The 17,131-nt window shown below is 39.0% G+C and overlaps 2 protein-coding genes across 2 annotated transcripts; both read right to left on the bottom strand.

The window, feature by feature from the left end:
- Positions 1 to 658: 658 nt before the first annotated feature.
- Positions 659 to 6,585, bottom strand: LOC310948029 (protein sidekick-1-like). The gene is made up of 14 exons (XM_083915030.1): positions 6,476 to 6,585; positions 6,033 to 6,371; positions 5,605 to 5,733; positions 5,320 to 5,487; positions 5,159 to 5,229; positions 4,709 to 4,955; positions 4,513 to 4,599; positions 4,346 to 4,420; positions 3,757 to 3,885; positions 3,461 to 3,625; positions 3,099 to 3,151; positions 1,283 to 1,385; positions 1,175 to 1,205; positions 659 to 1,076 (listed from the first exon to the last, which is right to left on the bottom strand). The coding sequence occupies exons 1-14, from the start codon at positions 6,537 to 6,539 to the stop codon at positions 1,019 to 1,021; spliced, it is 1,719 nt and encodes a 572-aa protein (XP_083771156.1). The 5' UTR covers positions 6,540 to 6,585; the 3' UTR covers positions 659 to 1,018.
- A 1,626-nt stretch (positions 6,586 to 8,211) lies between these two features.
- LOC310948219 (hepatitis A virus cellular receptor 1 homolog) lies at positions 8,212 to 12,106 on the bottom strand. Its single transcript, XM_083915265.1, has 6 exons — positions 12,010 to 12,106; positions 11,497 to 11,835; positions 11,368 to 11,424; positions 11,192 to 11,259; positions 10,494 to 10,593; positions 8,212 to 10,355 (listed from the first exon to the last, which is right to left on the bottom strand). Exons 1-6 carry the CDS (start codon positions 12,050 to 12,052, stop codon positions 10,279 to 10,281), a joined length of 684 nt encoding a protein of 227 aa, XP_083771391.1. The 5' UTR covers positions 12,053 to 12,106; the 3' UTR covers positions 8,212 to 10,278.
- Positions 12,107 to 17,131: the final 5,025 nt, after the last annotated feature.

Consider the following 17,131-nt stretch of genomic DNA (forward strand, 5'->3'; position numbering starts at 1 on the left):
AAAAACAACTGTTCCTTCATCAGCAGCTTAGCCGTAGGCCCGACTTAGAAAGAGATATAAACAAGCAGAAAAGGAAGTCATTCCTTTACACATCCCTATTGTGCCATGTAGTCCCCACTGAGACATGAGCTTGGGTATCCCCCCCGTGTTCCCCCATTAGTAAGAGACTCCCTTGCAGGCAGCTGTCTCAAAGCTCCACAGAGGTATCAGATCTCCTCCTCATCCTAATTTCCTTAATTAGGACAATTAAGAGATTTACAGGACAGATGGATGGAAATCCAGCTGGCTGCAGTGCCTGTCCCTGAGGACTCTGCCGATGAGGAGGTGAGATGTGAGTGAGGGCCTGAGAGCATCAGATCAACTGGTAGGACTCTAGCTCCCTCTTGCGGTTGTAGCCGGATGAGAGAGTTTTTGGAGATAAAATGTCTGTTTTGGTTATTTTGTTCACTGTCTCTACTACCGGTGATCATGTATGTGTTTTTGGTTTGAATTAATGGGCTGTTTAAACTTTCACCAGAATATTTCAGTTAGCATACTTTTAAACAGCCACATCCGGTACAGCTGGTGGCTGTTGACCTACAGTAAATCTATGAGTAGATATGTTCTGTTCATTTTCTGCATGAAACAAAATGGTTTACCCAGTAAGATAAGGTACATGTTGATGAACAAACACAGAATGTTTTATTAATATAATAGCAAATAATTTCATTACACATAAGTTATTTATTGACTTGTTGATGGTTATAAAAGTGTAAACATAAAATATATTGTTAGAAAGAGGGAAAGAACAAAAAAAGGACAAATGGTTAGCGAGATGAGGTTTTAGAGAATATTTTTTCTTTTGGTTAGTTTGAATAAACTCAACACAGGTAAAATTATAGTTGTAGCATTCATTTTCTTTCCTCAATGACATAATAAAAAAAGAAATATATAATCTTGTATGGCAAATTTGATCAAACGTACAGCTTATTTGTGATTTCTTGTGTCTCGGCTCAAAGGCAAAAATGCGGAATAACTTTTACAGCTCTTGTAGTGACTCAGAGTCTCTGTAACGTAGTGCTCCATTGGTCAGCCACCTGCACACAAGAAAAAGGTATTGTACAATCAATCACAGGCTTCGAGTGGCTTAATTATGTACAAATCTCTCTCTGCAAATGTGACAAATACCACTTACATGTTCAGGGTGCCTTTTTTCTGTTTTATTCCTATATGAACAGAGAGCATTAGAATTAAATCAAAGTCCTTTTGGATTTGTTAAGTTTAAACTGTTAGGAATACTCACGTCGAAGTTGCCATGTGGTTACTATGGCAACAACCAACACCACCAGCACCACTGGCACCACGATGGCTGCTAGGTGACTGTTTTGACTCTCCTTAACGCTTGCCTAGTAGAGAAGATTTGATAACAGTTCAACTTCAGAGATATATTTATTTAACTTGTGAATGTTAAAGTTGCGTTAAGAGCTTTTTACCACCAGGGAGCAGAACATCAAAACAAGCTTACAGCTTCAAAGTCACCAGCTATTGTCTTGTCTTGTACTAATAAGCTAGCAAGAAGTTGCGTAATTTGACACAGTGTAGATCGAGAGAACACACATTTCTGACCACCTCATGAATGTTTTACAACATTCACTCTTCTTTTAGCTCTGTTTTAGTGTCTACCAACACCCAAGATAAAATGGCTGAATTTATATTTAGCTTGTTGCTCAACTACGTTCTGTAGCTAGCCGCTAACTTTGCCTGCCTTTTGTTGCTAGGCAGCTAGCTTGAACAAATGGTGTCTCATAGCCTTTTTGCTAAAACCAGCTGCCTACAGGGGACGATGAGTAGTGGAGGTAATGTATTCTTTGAGTAGTGGAGAGTCGCCTTAAATGTAACGCATATATCTGTTAGTAAGGTTTTCACATGTCATGCATGGTAGTTCTGCCAAAGCATGAGTGCAACCAGTGGCTCATTGGAATTACATGTATTTGAACACATCTTGAATAATTTTCAAGCATGTTTTCATGTGTCATATTGGCCAATACTCTGTGTTCAGAAAAGCAATTTGTTTAATGATTTTGTTTTCATCATTCTCACAGGCATTTCAATTGTAACATCCAACAACCGCCGCATTTGGTTTAAATGCTCACAACTTGTTTTCTCTATTTAAAAACTTTAAGTGGTTTATGATAGCAGACACATACAGGTAATGTTTGGCATCTGAGTAAAAGAGTTAAAAGTGAAAAATTTACTCAAGCAATGAGGTAGCCTTTACTTGAGTATTTCCATTGAAGCTACTTTATACTTCTGTTCCATTGCACTCATTTGACAACATTTGTTATGAATTATCGCTCTATTATTCTTTAAGACAATATCTTTAGAAAACAAGTACAAGCTTTTATTCTTTCTCTGTTGTTGCTATGCCTTGTTCTCACACCTCTGAACCTTCAGTCCACAGCGCCACACTGTGGCAGACTCCTACCATTACAAGTAACCAGTGACTCAAATTATTAATAAATAATACAAATCAATTGACAGATAAGGTCATATGGATCAAGCTAGCCAGCAGTGTAAAGAAATATCAATAAGCCGTTTGGTAATTTAAAGGTATGATATGAATTATTATCCTAAAAAAACATAACTCAAGTAAAACAAATGTTCTCCCTCTCAATCATCAAGTGACCCACTAAGTGTGTGGTGGAGTCTGTATCTGCAGAGACATGTTGCCTTTATTCACTCTTTTCTTGTTATTTTGTAGTCAGCGAAATCATCAAAATAGTTCATTTTCCCCTCTCAGAAGTGGAGGGGAGTAGAAGGAGAAAGTACCGTGAAATGAAAAGTCCAAGTACCTCAAATTTAAGCTGAATCACAGCACATGAGTAAATGTACTAAGTTACATTCACCACTGCTTAGTGAGTGCTTCTTCCATCACTGATGATGAGCGTCATGAAAAACCAAACGAGCTATGAGAGGCTAAAGCTCTATAGCTACAGTGACGCTCTGTGGGTTTGTCACTATAAGCAAGCCCTTTAACACTAACTAACACACGCACAGTCTTGTGATTCATTGTTAATATCCACCTCGTTTATTTTTGAAGTTCTTGTTTTCATACTTACAGCAGCATGAGTGTCAGCAGATATGGTGGTAAAGAGATAATCCATCTGATGACCTGTCAGACACCCACAACGGAAAGTAAGAGGAAGTTTTGAAAGTGTTGTTTTTCAGAAAACTGCTTGATATGCGAAAAACAATACATTGATCAAAATAACCAGTCTGGTGTTTCCTGTTCTCCGAGGAACTGTGATTGTGTTATAATAAAGGTGGTGTTCATTGATATTTTCGGACTGCCTGGCTCAGTGTGAATAAGGCCCCTACTTAAACTAACCACAGCATTATAGTAACCTTAAGGAGTTAAGCAATGAAAACAGATGTACCAGTGACATTAAATGGATACAGTGAGAATCAAATAACACAACACCTGCTTCTCCAGTAGTGATTGTGAGGACATTGCTAGCTTTACTGGTGCCTGCACTGTTCTTGGCAAACATGCGGATGTTGTATGTGGAGGGGTTTATCTCTATTATTGTGGCCTCTGTCTGGTTGGGGCTGAAGTCAACAATTGTCTTTCTGTAACCCCACGAGGCTGTGGAAAAGACGAAAGAAAAAACTATTTACATAATAGCAACAAATGAGGAACAATGGGAATTTAGCTTTTGCAGTTGAATTACAGTGAAGTAGCAATGACTTCCGTACTCCATTGAAAATGTCTCATACCGTTAACCGCTTTAGACTCCAGGTAATAGCCAGTGATGGGACCGTCCCCTTCAAACCCAGGAGTCCATAAAAGGGAAATTGTATTGTCTTTGACCTCCTTTAACTCCACCACTGGGGGATCCGGGGGCACTAGAAGACATAGCAGAGACATTTAGAGATTGGATATTTTTTATATACAGCTCCATTGATTTTAAAGGGTACCATGTTGTAAAAAGTGAGTTTCATGTCTTTTTTTATTACAGGTGCTATAGCGGAGCATTTCAGACAGAGGGTGAATACAGGTATATTCAGACTGACAGTATGAGAAAAATAACGTGTTTTTTTAACATTAGCATGTAAACACATTCTAGTAAAAAAGAAAATTACAAAAATGAATCTGAAAAGGAGTATGATATGGGACCTTTAATCTTTATTCTGCAGAAAGACGGATTGTGATGATCACGTATTACAGTCTGTGGTTGGCCTACATTTAAATACTGTAATAACATTATAATTTAATTTGGATGTACTGTCCAAAGAAAACATGACGTAAAAACAGTAACATTAATTCACTGTCAAGTCAAAAAAACATATGAAACACATGCAGTACCTGCTGTGAGACTCGTGGTGCTTTCTTCCCAAACTATGGCGGCAGTAACAGTCCCAGTTGTTGGAGTTATATGAACTGGGGACAGGATAAAATAAAAATAAAACATTTCAACTCAAGATGTTAATAAATAATTTAAGAATATGTTTCATCAACCCAATAACACATACGTGAAGTGAAACTTTCAGTGTCCTGTATCCAAATTGTGGTAGCAGCGGAAATTGACTTAATAGTTGACACTGTTGAAGTTGTGGGAACTTGAAACAGAATAAAATGTAAATTTTCTCAATAAATTACTTGTTAACTTGGCATCAATACATAATAATAATAATTAAATTTGATATCCTCTTATGTTCATCATCTTACCCTCATCCAGAGTGGAGCAGAAAGGTGCATTTGAGGCGGGCCCTACCCCAGCATTTGTTTTGGCCTGTATAATTACGCCATATTTGGCGGAGGGCTTCAGGTCGCTCAGGATGGCGCTCTCTAGTTCCTGTGTGGCCGGCACAGTTAAGTGCTGCCACCTTTTGAACTGTCTGCCTGTAGGGTCGTACTCTCTGTAGCTAATACTGTAACTCCGAAGAACTCCGTTTCTGTGTTCGACTCTCGGAGGCTGTTCAAAAAGAAAACAAAGTATTCAACAATCTTTTTCTTTTTAGATTGATCATTTAGGATTAAATGTGTCCAGACACAAAGCCTGGATAAAAGGGTGTATATATATGTATAGTCCTTTAAAAAGTATGCATATTTAGAAAAAACATTTGAGAATGTTTTTTACATGTGTCTACAAAGAAAGTTTCACAATTGTAGCTTTACCTTCCAAGTGACCTTGATACTGTGAGACGTGAGGGCCTCCAGCTGCATATCCAGGGGAGGACCCTCGGGTGCTGCAGAGAAAAGACAACTTAAAGAGGCCATTTTTATTTATTTATTTTAGTTCTGCATAACTATATTTCTAAAACAATGAATAATAATACCTGCTTCCTTCGTTGTGACTGTCAGAACATTACTGGACTCGCTCATGCCCACACTGTTGATGGCAAACATGCGAAGGTTGTAGGTCTTGGCCGGACGCAATTCCACCAAAATCAGCTGAGTCAGTTCAGGATTATAGACTTCAGTGTTCACCGCGGTATCCCAGGATGCTGTGCAACAGTGATGCATAGATAAGGTCCATACTTCAAAGTATATTTTCAAAAGTGTTATTAGCTGCCAAATGCCAAATTCAATTAACATTATTGGGATAGTTTTCTTGTGCTCACCCAGTTTGTTCTTGAGATCAATCCTGTAGGCTGTAACTGGCCTGCCGCCATCAAACCCAGGAGTCCAGCGAACAGTAAGCGTTCTTTCCTTCACCTCTCTTGTCTCCATCTTCAGAGGATTAGGGCGGACTAGAAAGAAATGAAAACTAAATGAAATGCTTCAAGGTGTTGAAACAATTAGTGAATTAATCAACTGACAGATAAAAATGGAGAATTCTACCACTGATTTGTCATTTTAGTCATGAAGCAGTATTAGCAAAACACAGCTTTTCCAGCTTCTCAATTGTGAGAATTTGGTCTTTTTGAAAGTTGTGACAGACATCTTTCCAACAAGCAGGGAGTCAACGGGGGATTCCTTTAATTCATTTTGACACAAAAACAAATATTTTGTCCCCCCCACTTAAAAATATTCTCCCTGTGGGTCTCACCTGCCACAACTGTCAGAGTCATCTGGTGTTTGTGATCATTGAACCAGCCTGGTACTTCCACGCGGCAGCCATACGTCCCAGAGTCGCCCTCCTCAACCTGCCTGATTGTCAGCGACACTTCGCCCTCTCCAACATTACCCCTGAGCAGGTAACGCTCTGACACTCTGTTGACCACTGTTGTCCCATCTGACTTGATCACCTCATTGGCACAGCCGCTGCTGGGGATGGCTCCTCGACCCCAGCATGCAGAAAGCTTGCCGTAGTACTTGGCATCATAGTTGCATATCAAAGTAACATCTTCTCCCACTGTGGCTATAATGCTTTCTGGAGACACAGAACCTGGAAAGGCAGAAAGTCCCATTGGCAACAAGTAATATTTGGTGAAGTAAATTAATTAAAAACGTATTTAAAAAAAATGCAAATCCTTCTCATGAATATCTTACCTATGAGTAGACAAAAGAGGAGATTGCAACACAGAGAGAGGTTTCTTTTGCTCAAACAAGTCATTTTTCTCTCTCGGCTCAATCAATCAAAGGATTTAGTCCACCTGCTGAGCAACACTGAACCTAACCACAGTGTGGTTTCAGCTTTGAAATCCTTCCAAATCACATGATGCTGTCCTTGATATGCTCACACAAACAACTTCTGCTGGCAGAAGAGGAATGTAGAAAAGAGCTGTTTCCTTTTCTGTGGTTTTGGTTCCTTATCTTATAAGTGGCACTCTGTTTCATTTTGATGATTAGACAGAGACAGAACCAAGGTTAGCCCGTGCAGTGATAGGCACAGAAGACATTTATTCAAGTATTTCTCGGATGAGCAACTTTGCATCCACGCAAATTCTGCAGTAAAATGTGCTACTGTTGTAACAGCACACATACTGGGAAATGATTTGTTCCAGCAGAAAATATTCAGAATAACTCTTAAGACTTTTAACTCTCTGAAGCTAATTTCACTGCTAATGTTTCACTGTCAGCATGTGAGTACAAACAAAATGGTTTTAGATTCACAATCTTTATCTTCATTTACAAAAGTGTTAACTAATTACATACTGTAATATAACGCAGACAAAAATAGAAAGTCTGGATTACTCAGGGGTCATGGACTTCTGTACGTTTCTGCTGAGTAAACACTTGGGTCTGCTGGATGTTCAGTAACTCAGCACAGAGCTTCCTCTTTGATCACTCCCACAAACATGTGGTTGGTTCAATATTTAAAAATACAAAGCTCTACATTTTTACCATTGTTGTAATTATATGTAGGATTGAAAGAAGGTTAACTCTTGTATTTGCCTTTCATTTTTACATGATATATATACAAATCAAAACTGATTTATGGGAGTTATACATACTTGTTTAACTTAACTCATGTATAGATTCGTTCTACCGAGAGCACTGACGAAACAAACAAAAGTGACGGGAATAAAACAGACAGCTACTTACACGTGCAACTATAAGAAAAGATGCAGCCTTACAAGAATTCGGATGATTTTCTCACGTCAGTCATGAAATTCCTGTAAACACTGTCACAGCTATATTTCTCTCTCTCAGACTCACAACTTCCCTCTTGATTTAATGAGTTTTGCTTACATTGCTACACTAATTCATGATAAAAACAGAAACAGGAACACAACGCATGTTTATAGTGAGTCTTGGAAGAACTGGAACAGAAACAGAGAGCAATTTTCTTCTGCTGAAATGTGAGAATATGGAGTGAAATTCTGGTTTCACAGTGAATTCTTCAAAACAAAGCTCAGAATGAAAAATAAAAGTATTTCCTGTTTGTTTGAGATATTTTAATTCAAAAATATATCAATTGTGTGATTTACATTGAACATATATTTGTGTGTATAACAACCATAATGAATCATTCCCTTATAGACACCATTTTTCTACTTTTTAACTGTACATCAATTTTAGTATTATCTGTTAAGTGTGTGCAATAGAATGTGCATGTTTTTATTGTATTTTTATTTTTTACTTGACTGAATGATCTGCAAAAGATTCCCAATGTCCTTATGAAGTTGTACATGAGCAAATGGCAAAAATAAATCTTTAATATTGAATCATTCTTACAGGAAAAATACACCAACAAACTGGACAATGATGAGTACACACTGTATTCAGAATGGAATCTACTCCTTTAATATTTTGATAATTACGTGTTAAATCCAGTAGGTGGCACCATGTCCCCAAGTATAAACCATCCACAGGGTTTTCATGCTTCAAAACAGCTTTGGAATACCAAAAGAAATAAAGGAAAGGGAATTAATTCATCTGCAGGATATTTTGGATCTTCTAAACCTCATATGACACCTAGGTAGGACCCTGTTTTTTTTCATATTGATAATGAGATGAGAGTTCAAAAGGTTTCCCTCTGATAACAAAAATAAAGTCAACACACATCATGACAGACACTTATTCCTCATTCAAACTTTTGGACACCCAGCACATTGGGATGGATCCTTTCGCAAAAAACGTGTCACTAATTTGAAAAAAATAAATAAATGTAATGTTCAATACCAAATGTTTATTTATTGCTACAAAGTCTGGAACCAGTAACAATATATAGCCTTTGGTTAAGGTTTGTTAACTAAAACACACACGATATGCTGCCCTTCATCCATCCACGGCCACTAAATTAAGGACACTGTACTTCCTGTATTGGGACAGAACATGGCCCTAAATGTGAATGATACTCTGCAAAATCATCCAGAATGATAAATATTCCTAAAATAGACAACATAAGGAAGACCTACTCACTTTTATTATGTAAAATGAATGTGAATCGCACAAACTATAATCCATTCCACACTTGTGTGAAATAAAGACGAGGATTATGATTATGGTGGAGAAGAAAATAACGCCCTGTGTTCCCCACTCCCAGGAAGGCTTTACATTTTTTCCTGCAATGAAAATGAACCTTATCATGAGGGACTGGGTAAATTGTAATTGGCACATATGTAGCTTATAATATGTGCCATGAATACATAGTGTATGTTGAAATCTCTATTTCTCGCTTCAAGTTTTAACCCACTCCAACATAACTGCACAATTACATATTGATACCTTATTTCAAGTCATTTTTTCACTAAGGTAAAGGAGGGAAAGATCAGTGTTTGGCACATCTTGTTCTTTTCAGGAAAAGTGTTACTGAAGGAGAACAGGAAATGTATGTACCACAAATATACTATATTTTAAAAAACATTAGGAACACTTTACTATAACTTTATACTCTCTCTTCCAACCTTAACTCAATCCCACATGTGAGTCAATTTTCCCTTAAAAAAGGAGCTTCACCAGTTCATGTGTATCTAAAATCTCCATATGAAAGAAACTAAGTACTGGAAGTGAAACTTGTTGGTGCTTTGTCCCCAGACTGTGGCAGCAGCTGAAGTGCTCCTGACATTCTCTGCTGTTGAAGTGAGCTGGCGAGAAAGTAGGGAAAAAAATGCATTTTCATGGAAATTAAATCTAAAGTTGCTGTGCACTCACACTTTCACAGCCAAGTTTGTAAATAAACTTCACACCCAAAACAGGAACAATGATTGGTATTGTAAAAAGAACTTGTGATAATGAAGTAGAACAGAAAGATCCCGTTTCTTTCACCTCACTAACAGAAACTTGTTTTACTGTGAAATTGAGCCATTGATCAGTTTCATTATAAAATGGACATGAATATGGTGAAAATGTCATTTATGTGGACATGAGAGTTAAGATTGAGCAGAGTGTGTATTGAGCATTGTGGATTCAGCATTTTCATCTTGATTTTACCATTTAGTTTACTCTTAACTGGGCAGTCTCACAAATACAATTCAGATATTAGATCCAAATTTCTGTGTAGTAACAGACTGAACTTTCTGAATCTTCTCTAATATTTTGATAATGATGCATTAAGTCCAATAGGTGACATTGTGTCCACAAGAATAAACCATCCGCAAGCGTTTAAGGGCTGTGAGATCAATTTTGCCACGAAAAACAGCAACCTATTCTCATTAACAGGTTGAAAGGAAATTCATCATCCATTAGAATTATATTTTTAAACACATATGACACACATTTGTCTTTTCCAGAGCAACATGAGAATGGTGGGACCCTGTACGCCGTTTTACAGGAGAAATGGGTTCCATAGGTTTCTCTGTAAAACTGAGGGGGTGGACAGAGTCAGCACATGACAAACTGACACACTCAGTTCCTTATAGACTCCTTTGTCATCATAAAGTTGACCATCACTCCGGCACTGCGCCACTTTATAATACTTCATAAATGCTCTCAGCAGCTGAGGTGTTGAGTTGTTGAAGTGTCCTCTTCGGCAGAAATCTTCTGCCTGGTTTGAAGAAATGCAGATATTTAATTATATTCTCACTCTGGCTCACTCTGCGACTTCAAGACACACGCCCCCCTTTCATTTTGTAAAATGAATCTGAACGGTAGAGTCACAAACTATAATCCATTCCACACTTACGGAAAACAAAGATGAGGATTATGATCAGGATTATGGTGAAGAAGAAAATAGCTGCCACCCTGCCAATGTTCCCCACTTCCAGAAAGGCTTTGAATTTCCCCTGCAACGAAAAATGAACCTTATCTTGAGGGACTGGTTCAATTATAATTGGCAGATAGTTTATAATATGTTCCAGAAATAAACAGTATATTGAAAACAAATTGAATATTCAAAACTGCAATTTATCTTTGCACTCTTTTTCTCACTTCCAGCCGTAACCCACCCCCACACATGTGCAAAGAATAACCTAAAGTTTAATTCTTTTTCAATAAATGAGATGGGAAAGCCACACACTCAAGGGAGACTTGGCCAAAACAGGCAGCAGCGCAAATAAAAACACAGTTACAGACAGAAAACATGTTTCTAATTAGGATTCCAATTTTGCCACATTGTTGTATTAAGACAGAAAAACAGATGTGCTGAAACATTGGTGTATTTTAAAGCAAACACCTCCTTAGATTAAGGTACATTTTCCTTTAGTTCTTCATACCACACACACACACACACACACACACACACACACACACACACACACTTTTATCAGTCCTCCTGTGTCGTAGTTGTTTAATAGTTTATTTATCTTACATTTTGAACTGTGAACGCTTTTTAAACAATACATTTCCTCACTTTTGAAAAAAACAACAACAAATAAACAATACCTTAGTTGTTGTAATTGCCAATATGATCATTGTTGGTTCATCTTCAGTTACAGCTGTTTTCAACGTTTCTGTGAGGAGAACTGCCAATAACTATCATGCATACAACAGAGTTCATCCTTAAAAAATATTTAGATTAAAAAAATATATATATGTATTATTCACAGGTTGTTGCTCACCTTGGCTCCCAGCAGTATTAAGCGTCCAGTCCTGGGTAACAGGCTCTTCCACAGGAGCTAACGGAAACAAAATACCTTAAAGCTGTAAAACAGTTTATAATCACCCTGGATGATTTTCATGTAAATTACCTTCCTCCACGATCAGGTGTGTGTTGACCTTCTCGTCATTAAACCACCCTGGGATCTCGAGCCTGCAGCCGTATACGCCTTTATCACTCCACTGAGCGTCCAGGATGGTCAGCGACACATCTCCGTCTGTCCCCCTGCCCAGCAGCTGGTACCTGGGGGACTCCCTGAAAACCACAGCCCCATCCTGTGAGGAGAGGATGGTGTTGGAGCATTTGAAGTTGGGCACCGTCCCTCGTCCCCAACAGAAACTCAGAATGCCGTGAGTTTGGGTGTCATACCTACAGGGCAAAGTGACATTGTGCCCAAAGAGGCCAATGACTTTGAGGGTGCTGGAAGACACTGTGGATGACAGAAATGGAGCAAACTGGATGGATCAATGCAGACTGCAACTGGAGTTAATAAATGTGAAGCCTGCGAATACATCCACACATGCACACACACACATCACCACTCTTACACCCACAAACTCCCTACAAATACATGAAAACAGTAAAAAGCAGAATATCGACTCACCTTGGGTCAGGACTGAGAGGTAAAAATACCAAAGACTACGCATTTGTGTAGGCTATTGTATAACCATGTCCTGAAGTGAAGATGAGATGAAGCTCTCCCCCCACACACAGAGTCCGGGATGGATGCACTGAAGGTTCAACTTCCCTCTTTTGAAAATCAGGAAGGAAATCAATACTAGTCATGTCGACATCTGAATACTTGAAATTATGCAAAGAACTGCTGTTATAAACCACATCTTCGTAATCACCGTCTATACAAACATAAGCGATGAGTAAAAATATTCTATACACACAACATCAATCCTACATTTATTCAGTGTGGAAAGTTTAGAAGAGGCCTATTTCTCTTCTTATTTTTTCTCTCTGTTTTCAGCTTGTGTGGTCTGGGAGCAGAATCGATTATGTCACTCTTTTGGATTTAAGTCCCCAATTTTCCACCCGCGTCAAAGTTTCATCTCATCTCGAGCAGTAATAGTGGTAACTGGTTTCACAGTAATAACAGTGGAAGACACTGAAGATTACTGTCGAAATTTGACTATGAGGAGTTTTCTCAGCTGGCCCTGAATGAAATATTTCTCTTAGAGGATTTTCAAACAAGGTTTCTGTAAGATATAGTCAACAAGTCCTTTAACCCATACCACCACATAGGTCATTCGTTTCTATCCTCTCGTCTAATTTTTAACCCAAAGCAGTGTTTTTGAATAATGTATAGTTTTCTTGAGTATTTCCATTTTATGTACGTAAGTGTCGTACGTAAGTGTCGTACGTAAGTGTCGTACGTAAGTGGCGTACGTAAGTGGCGTACGTAAGTGGCGTACGTAAGTGGCGTACGTAAGTGGCGTACGTAAGTGGCGTACGTAAGTGGCGTACGTAAATGACGTGAGTATGCGATGTTGTTGTACAACATCGCATACTCACGTAGTTTAAGCGTTCATGAACAGTGGTCTTCTGGCTGAAAGTCCTTTGTTTGAGTCATCATCCACCCCGACTTTCCTCCTACTCAGACTTTGTTGGGATACTACGTCATCTGACATCCTCCTTTGCTCCCATCACAATCACTATGGGGACTATAAACATAAATATGGATCGTAATGAGCTGCTTGCACAAAAGAGCTTTGGAGGAGGACGATCTTGATTTACTACAGTTACTCGGTAAAGAAGTTTCATCAGCAGCTCTCTGATTACTAGGGTTTGCCCTCTAGCCTCCTTTAAAAAAGTGGCTCAATCGTTTATTAAACCCCTGTATTACGTCCAACCACACGCTCCAGATTTTTCTTTCAAGTCAGTATTTTTTCCCTCTTTTTATGTTGTAGAATAAAAGCTCTTCGTAAGTTTCTGTCAAATGGAACTATCTGAAAGAAGAGTCTGAATAAGCGTAGCTTCCTGCACGTTTTTATTGCTGTCATATTCTACTTTCACACTTAGACTCAATATGTCTACAAACAGGAAGTCATTATTGATACGTATGCCAGTACACTTTATGGCTGCCTCTGACATCACAAGATGTCAAGTCATGATTCAGTCACGTTTTGATTGAGGTTAGCATCTGCGGGTGTCTGTATGCATATGCACGGTCATTGTTATTTGGTCATTACAAATAAAAAGGATGAGTCAGTGTGTGAGGACAGCACTCTAAGAAAAATGTTGTCTTTGCCAGCCTTTATCTGCACTCTGCTCCCCTGTGACAAGCCCGTCTCCACCTCCACTTATCAACACTGTCAGCTACCATTGAGCTGCGGCAGAGCTCCATACATCACTGTCCTCCCACGATGATGACCTGTTTGGCCACATCTATCTCTCCCTCTCTTTCATTTCTCTTGTGACTCCACAAAAGCTGTGACTCCGTTCTCAGATTGCCCCCGACTAACAACAAACATAATGAAACTGAAACCTTTAGATATAAATATGGCGAGAGAATATCACTTACATAGAGATAAATCTTGTTTATTTAATAGGGTTTACTTGAATTAAACAGTAGATATGATAGAAATAAACAAGTCAACAAACAACTTATAACATCAAACTCTAACAGCATTTAGTTTCTTTAAAAAAATCATGAAACTAAACATCGATGTGCAGGGAATATAAGGTCACAGCTTCCTCAATATAAGTTCTAGTTTGCTGTTCAGACTTTAAAGGAGAAGTCTTGTTTTCTTTGATTCCCTCTTTGGGTTTAAATTGAAATCTGCTGTACAGATAAAGCTTTAAGAATGGCCTTTAGAGCTGAATAACTGGTGTGCAAAAGCCAGAGTGCATCACTGAGAAATCTATGGCACGGCGACTTTTGCTGATGCCTGATAAAAACCAGGAGAAAACAGAAAAGAAGAAGTGAGACAACAGAGGTCAGACAGATCAGCGTCCTTCACGGTTTCTAAAAATGACAGCTACTTGCTGCGCGGTCAGCTCCATTTCTGGAGGAACTGAAGCACAGAGAGAATAAGAGCGAGTTTGACCCCTTGAAACATAAAATAAGTGAAGAATTATGGGTACAGTAGTCATACACACATCACAGCTTCATGCTTTGTCATTTTGAGGTTTTCTAAAGTGATCCATCATACCAAACAGACCAGACAAAGCATCGATTTGCAATATTGCTGACACTAGAGGATCCATCGTTACCTTCAGAGCAAATATGCTGAGCTGTTTACTCTTCGGTGCATCAGATGACCTCTACTCCCTAAATGCGTTTGCCTGTTGAGACATGGACCATCTGCTGGAGGGGATACGGGACTGCAGCATTCTTGACTATGTCCCTCTATTATTCCATTAAACCTCCTAAAACACATTGCCACTCTGCATATAAAGGTAACTACTGTGTAATTTCATAGGTGCGCATGTGTGTCTATGTGATGTCTGTACCACATATGTAGCATACTGTACATGCCCATATATGAGAGAGTTATTGTTTCATGAGCGTCACTAATGGAAAAGGACGTACTGTGTATGAGAAAAGTTACATATTTTGACTACAAACACTGGTAGCCCTGCAAAACTATTGTGAGGTGCCGCAAACGTCTGTGAGAAATGTGTTATTCATTTATTCAACACTTGATGCCCTGATGAAGACTATGTGGTCAGAATGTTGAAGCAATATTTCGATTTTATTGGCCCTGTGCTCACTTCTGATGACAGCTTGTTTTTCTCTCCGCTTGTTAACGCCATCAGTTAGATAAGATAAAGAGGCCACAGAGACCACCACTGAGGCCCTTTTGAACAATTCAGCTCTTAGCCATCTTAAAAAGTGTATTTTAAATATATGGCAATTTTGACAAGCGCTCTAGTGGGCCACAAGGTCACCACCAGCAATGTGTGAAAAAATTTTGACCTGCTTTGCCCACTTTTTTTCCTCTCCAACCGGTCAAGACAGATGGCCGTCCTCCATAGAGCTGGGTCTGCCTGTTAAAGGGAAGGTTTTCATTGCCACTGTGTGCACAACATTGCTGGATTAATACTGTATATAATAACTATAATTATTGTCACTACTTTTATGTTTAAGATAGTGCGACCTGTTGTGTAGTGCAGCTCATGGGGGAATTGTTGGGTCTCTGTAAATCATAAATGAGTCAGAGAGTGTGGTCTTTACCTGCTCTATATGTCTTGAGAAAACTTTTGTTATGATTTGGCGCTGTAAATAAAATTCAATTGAAATGAATGATGTTGGAACAGCCCATCTGAATAGAGGTTGCATGTTCCCATAATTGTAAGTAGGCTACCTTCACTTTAAGGCAGTTGCAGTGGTACCACAGTCACCTCCCTCCACCCCTTCTAGTGGTTCTGTCCATCATGTAATATCAGAGGTCGAGGAAGAAATAATCAAATTAAATCAAGAAAGAGCTGACTAAAAGGACAAATGAAAAGGATCAAGGAGTGGTAAGAGCAGTCACCCCATGTAATTAGGCTGAATGTCCTCGAGGTAGCGGAAACAGGTTCGACTCTGATCTGCGGCTCTTTGCTGCGTGTCTCCCCCTCTCTCTCTCGCACCCTATTTTCTGTCGGTCCTATATAATAAAGGCTTGGATAACTGCCAAAAATAAGTACATTTAAAGATCTGTAGATGCCAGTACCACACAAAATCATGCTAGCTGCAACAGTGATAGCATTGACAATCAACTGGCAGAAAATGAAAGTGAAATTTCTGTGTAAAATCATCCCAGGGTCTTTTCGGTGTATTAAGAGTATTTTGAAAGATTTACCTACTGGCCCCGGTACCAGCTGCTCATTTCAAGTCAGTAACCAAATGCAATCCAAAAGGAAGGAGCCCATTAATGATTTATTCCAGCAAAACATGTAAACGTTATGGTTTAATAATTTGGTGAAATATAAGTTAATAATAGATGTTAAAAGGTTTAGAAAAGTCCCACACAGCTTTCCTTGCCGCACCGCAACATTATGCAGATCTCAGGGGGCAGGGGGCTTATGTTGCCGGAAGACGCACAGTGAGTGCAGGCATGGGTAAAGCCGACTAGCCTGCAACTTGAAGTGAAGAGAGACAGAATGGTTCGTGTTTGGATATTTCCCGGCTGCGAAATAAAAATGAAAGCTTACAACCCAGTAACTTTTCCTAGGCTACCTTTGCGGCTCAATGACCCTATTGTTTTGAATCTGAACATTGAGACGTCGATCGAGACACTTAGGCAGAGAAATTACCGTGTTTACAGCAAACCACAACGCATACGTATTTTGCTGGAATGAATCATCAATGGCCTCCTTCTTTTTGGATTGCATTTGGTAATCGACTTGAATGGAGCAGCTTGTACTGGGGCCAGTAGGTAAGTCTTTCAAAACACTCTTTTAATAAACTCTGGGTTCACTAACTACGTTGTTGATGCTTGTTTAATGTGTAGGGACTCTTATCATGCTTCTGCAGAGGTTTGGTGTTATCCTGAGCAGTATTAGTAGTTGAAAAAGTTATTTTAATGCATTCAACTCACCGCCCTGAGCTTACCCGTCTTAGTTGAGGCAGGCTGTTAGCGTCTCTCCAGAAAATCTATGTTAATAGTTCATACACGAAGAAAATTGTCTCAATGGCTTATTTGATGACTGAATTTGTTGACAAAAATGACCAGGGTCAAATTTTGTTCCCAGTCGTCTAGTGGCTGTACTTATTACGATGGGATGAAAGG

Source organism: Echiichthys vipera (genome assembly GCF_963691815.1).
Source record: "Echiichthys vipera genome assembly, chromosome: 6".
Classification (NCBI taxonomy): Eukaryota; Metazoa; Chordata; class Actinopteri; order Perciformes; family Trachinidae; genus Echiichthys; species Echiichthys vipera.

What these genes read in the sequence shown, in the direction of transcription:
- LOC310948029 (XM_083915030.1), bottom strand. Translation starts at nt 6,539, where the DNA reads ATGACTTGTTTGAGCAAAAGAAACCTCTCTCTGTGTTGCAATCTCCTC. An exon ending in TGATCTCAAGAACAAACTGG is followed by an intron (nt 5,488 to 5,604) that starts GTGAGCACAAGA and finishes ACTGTTGCACAG; the next exon opens with CATCCTGGGATACCGCGGTG. An exon ending in CTGCTGACACTCATGCTGCT is followed by an intron (nt 1,386 to 3,098) that starts GTAAGTATGAAA and finishes CTTCTCTACTAG; the next exon opens with GCAAGCGTTAAGGAGAGTCA.
- LOC310948219 (XM_083915265.1), bottom strand. Translation starts at nt 12,052, where the DNA reads ATGCGTAGTCTTTGGTATTTTTACCTCTCAGTCCTGACCCAAG. An exon ending in ACACCTGATCGTGGAGGAAG is followed by an intron (nt 11,425 to 11,496) that starts GTAATTTACATG and finishes TGTTTCCGTTAG; the next exon opens with CTCCTGTGGAAGAGCCTGTT. An exon ending in AATCCTCATCTTTGTTTTCC is followed by an intron (nt 10,356 to 10,493) that starts GTAAGTGTGGAA and finishes TCTTCAAACCAG; the next exon opens with GCAGAAGATTTCTGCCGAAG.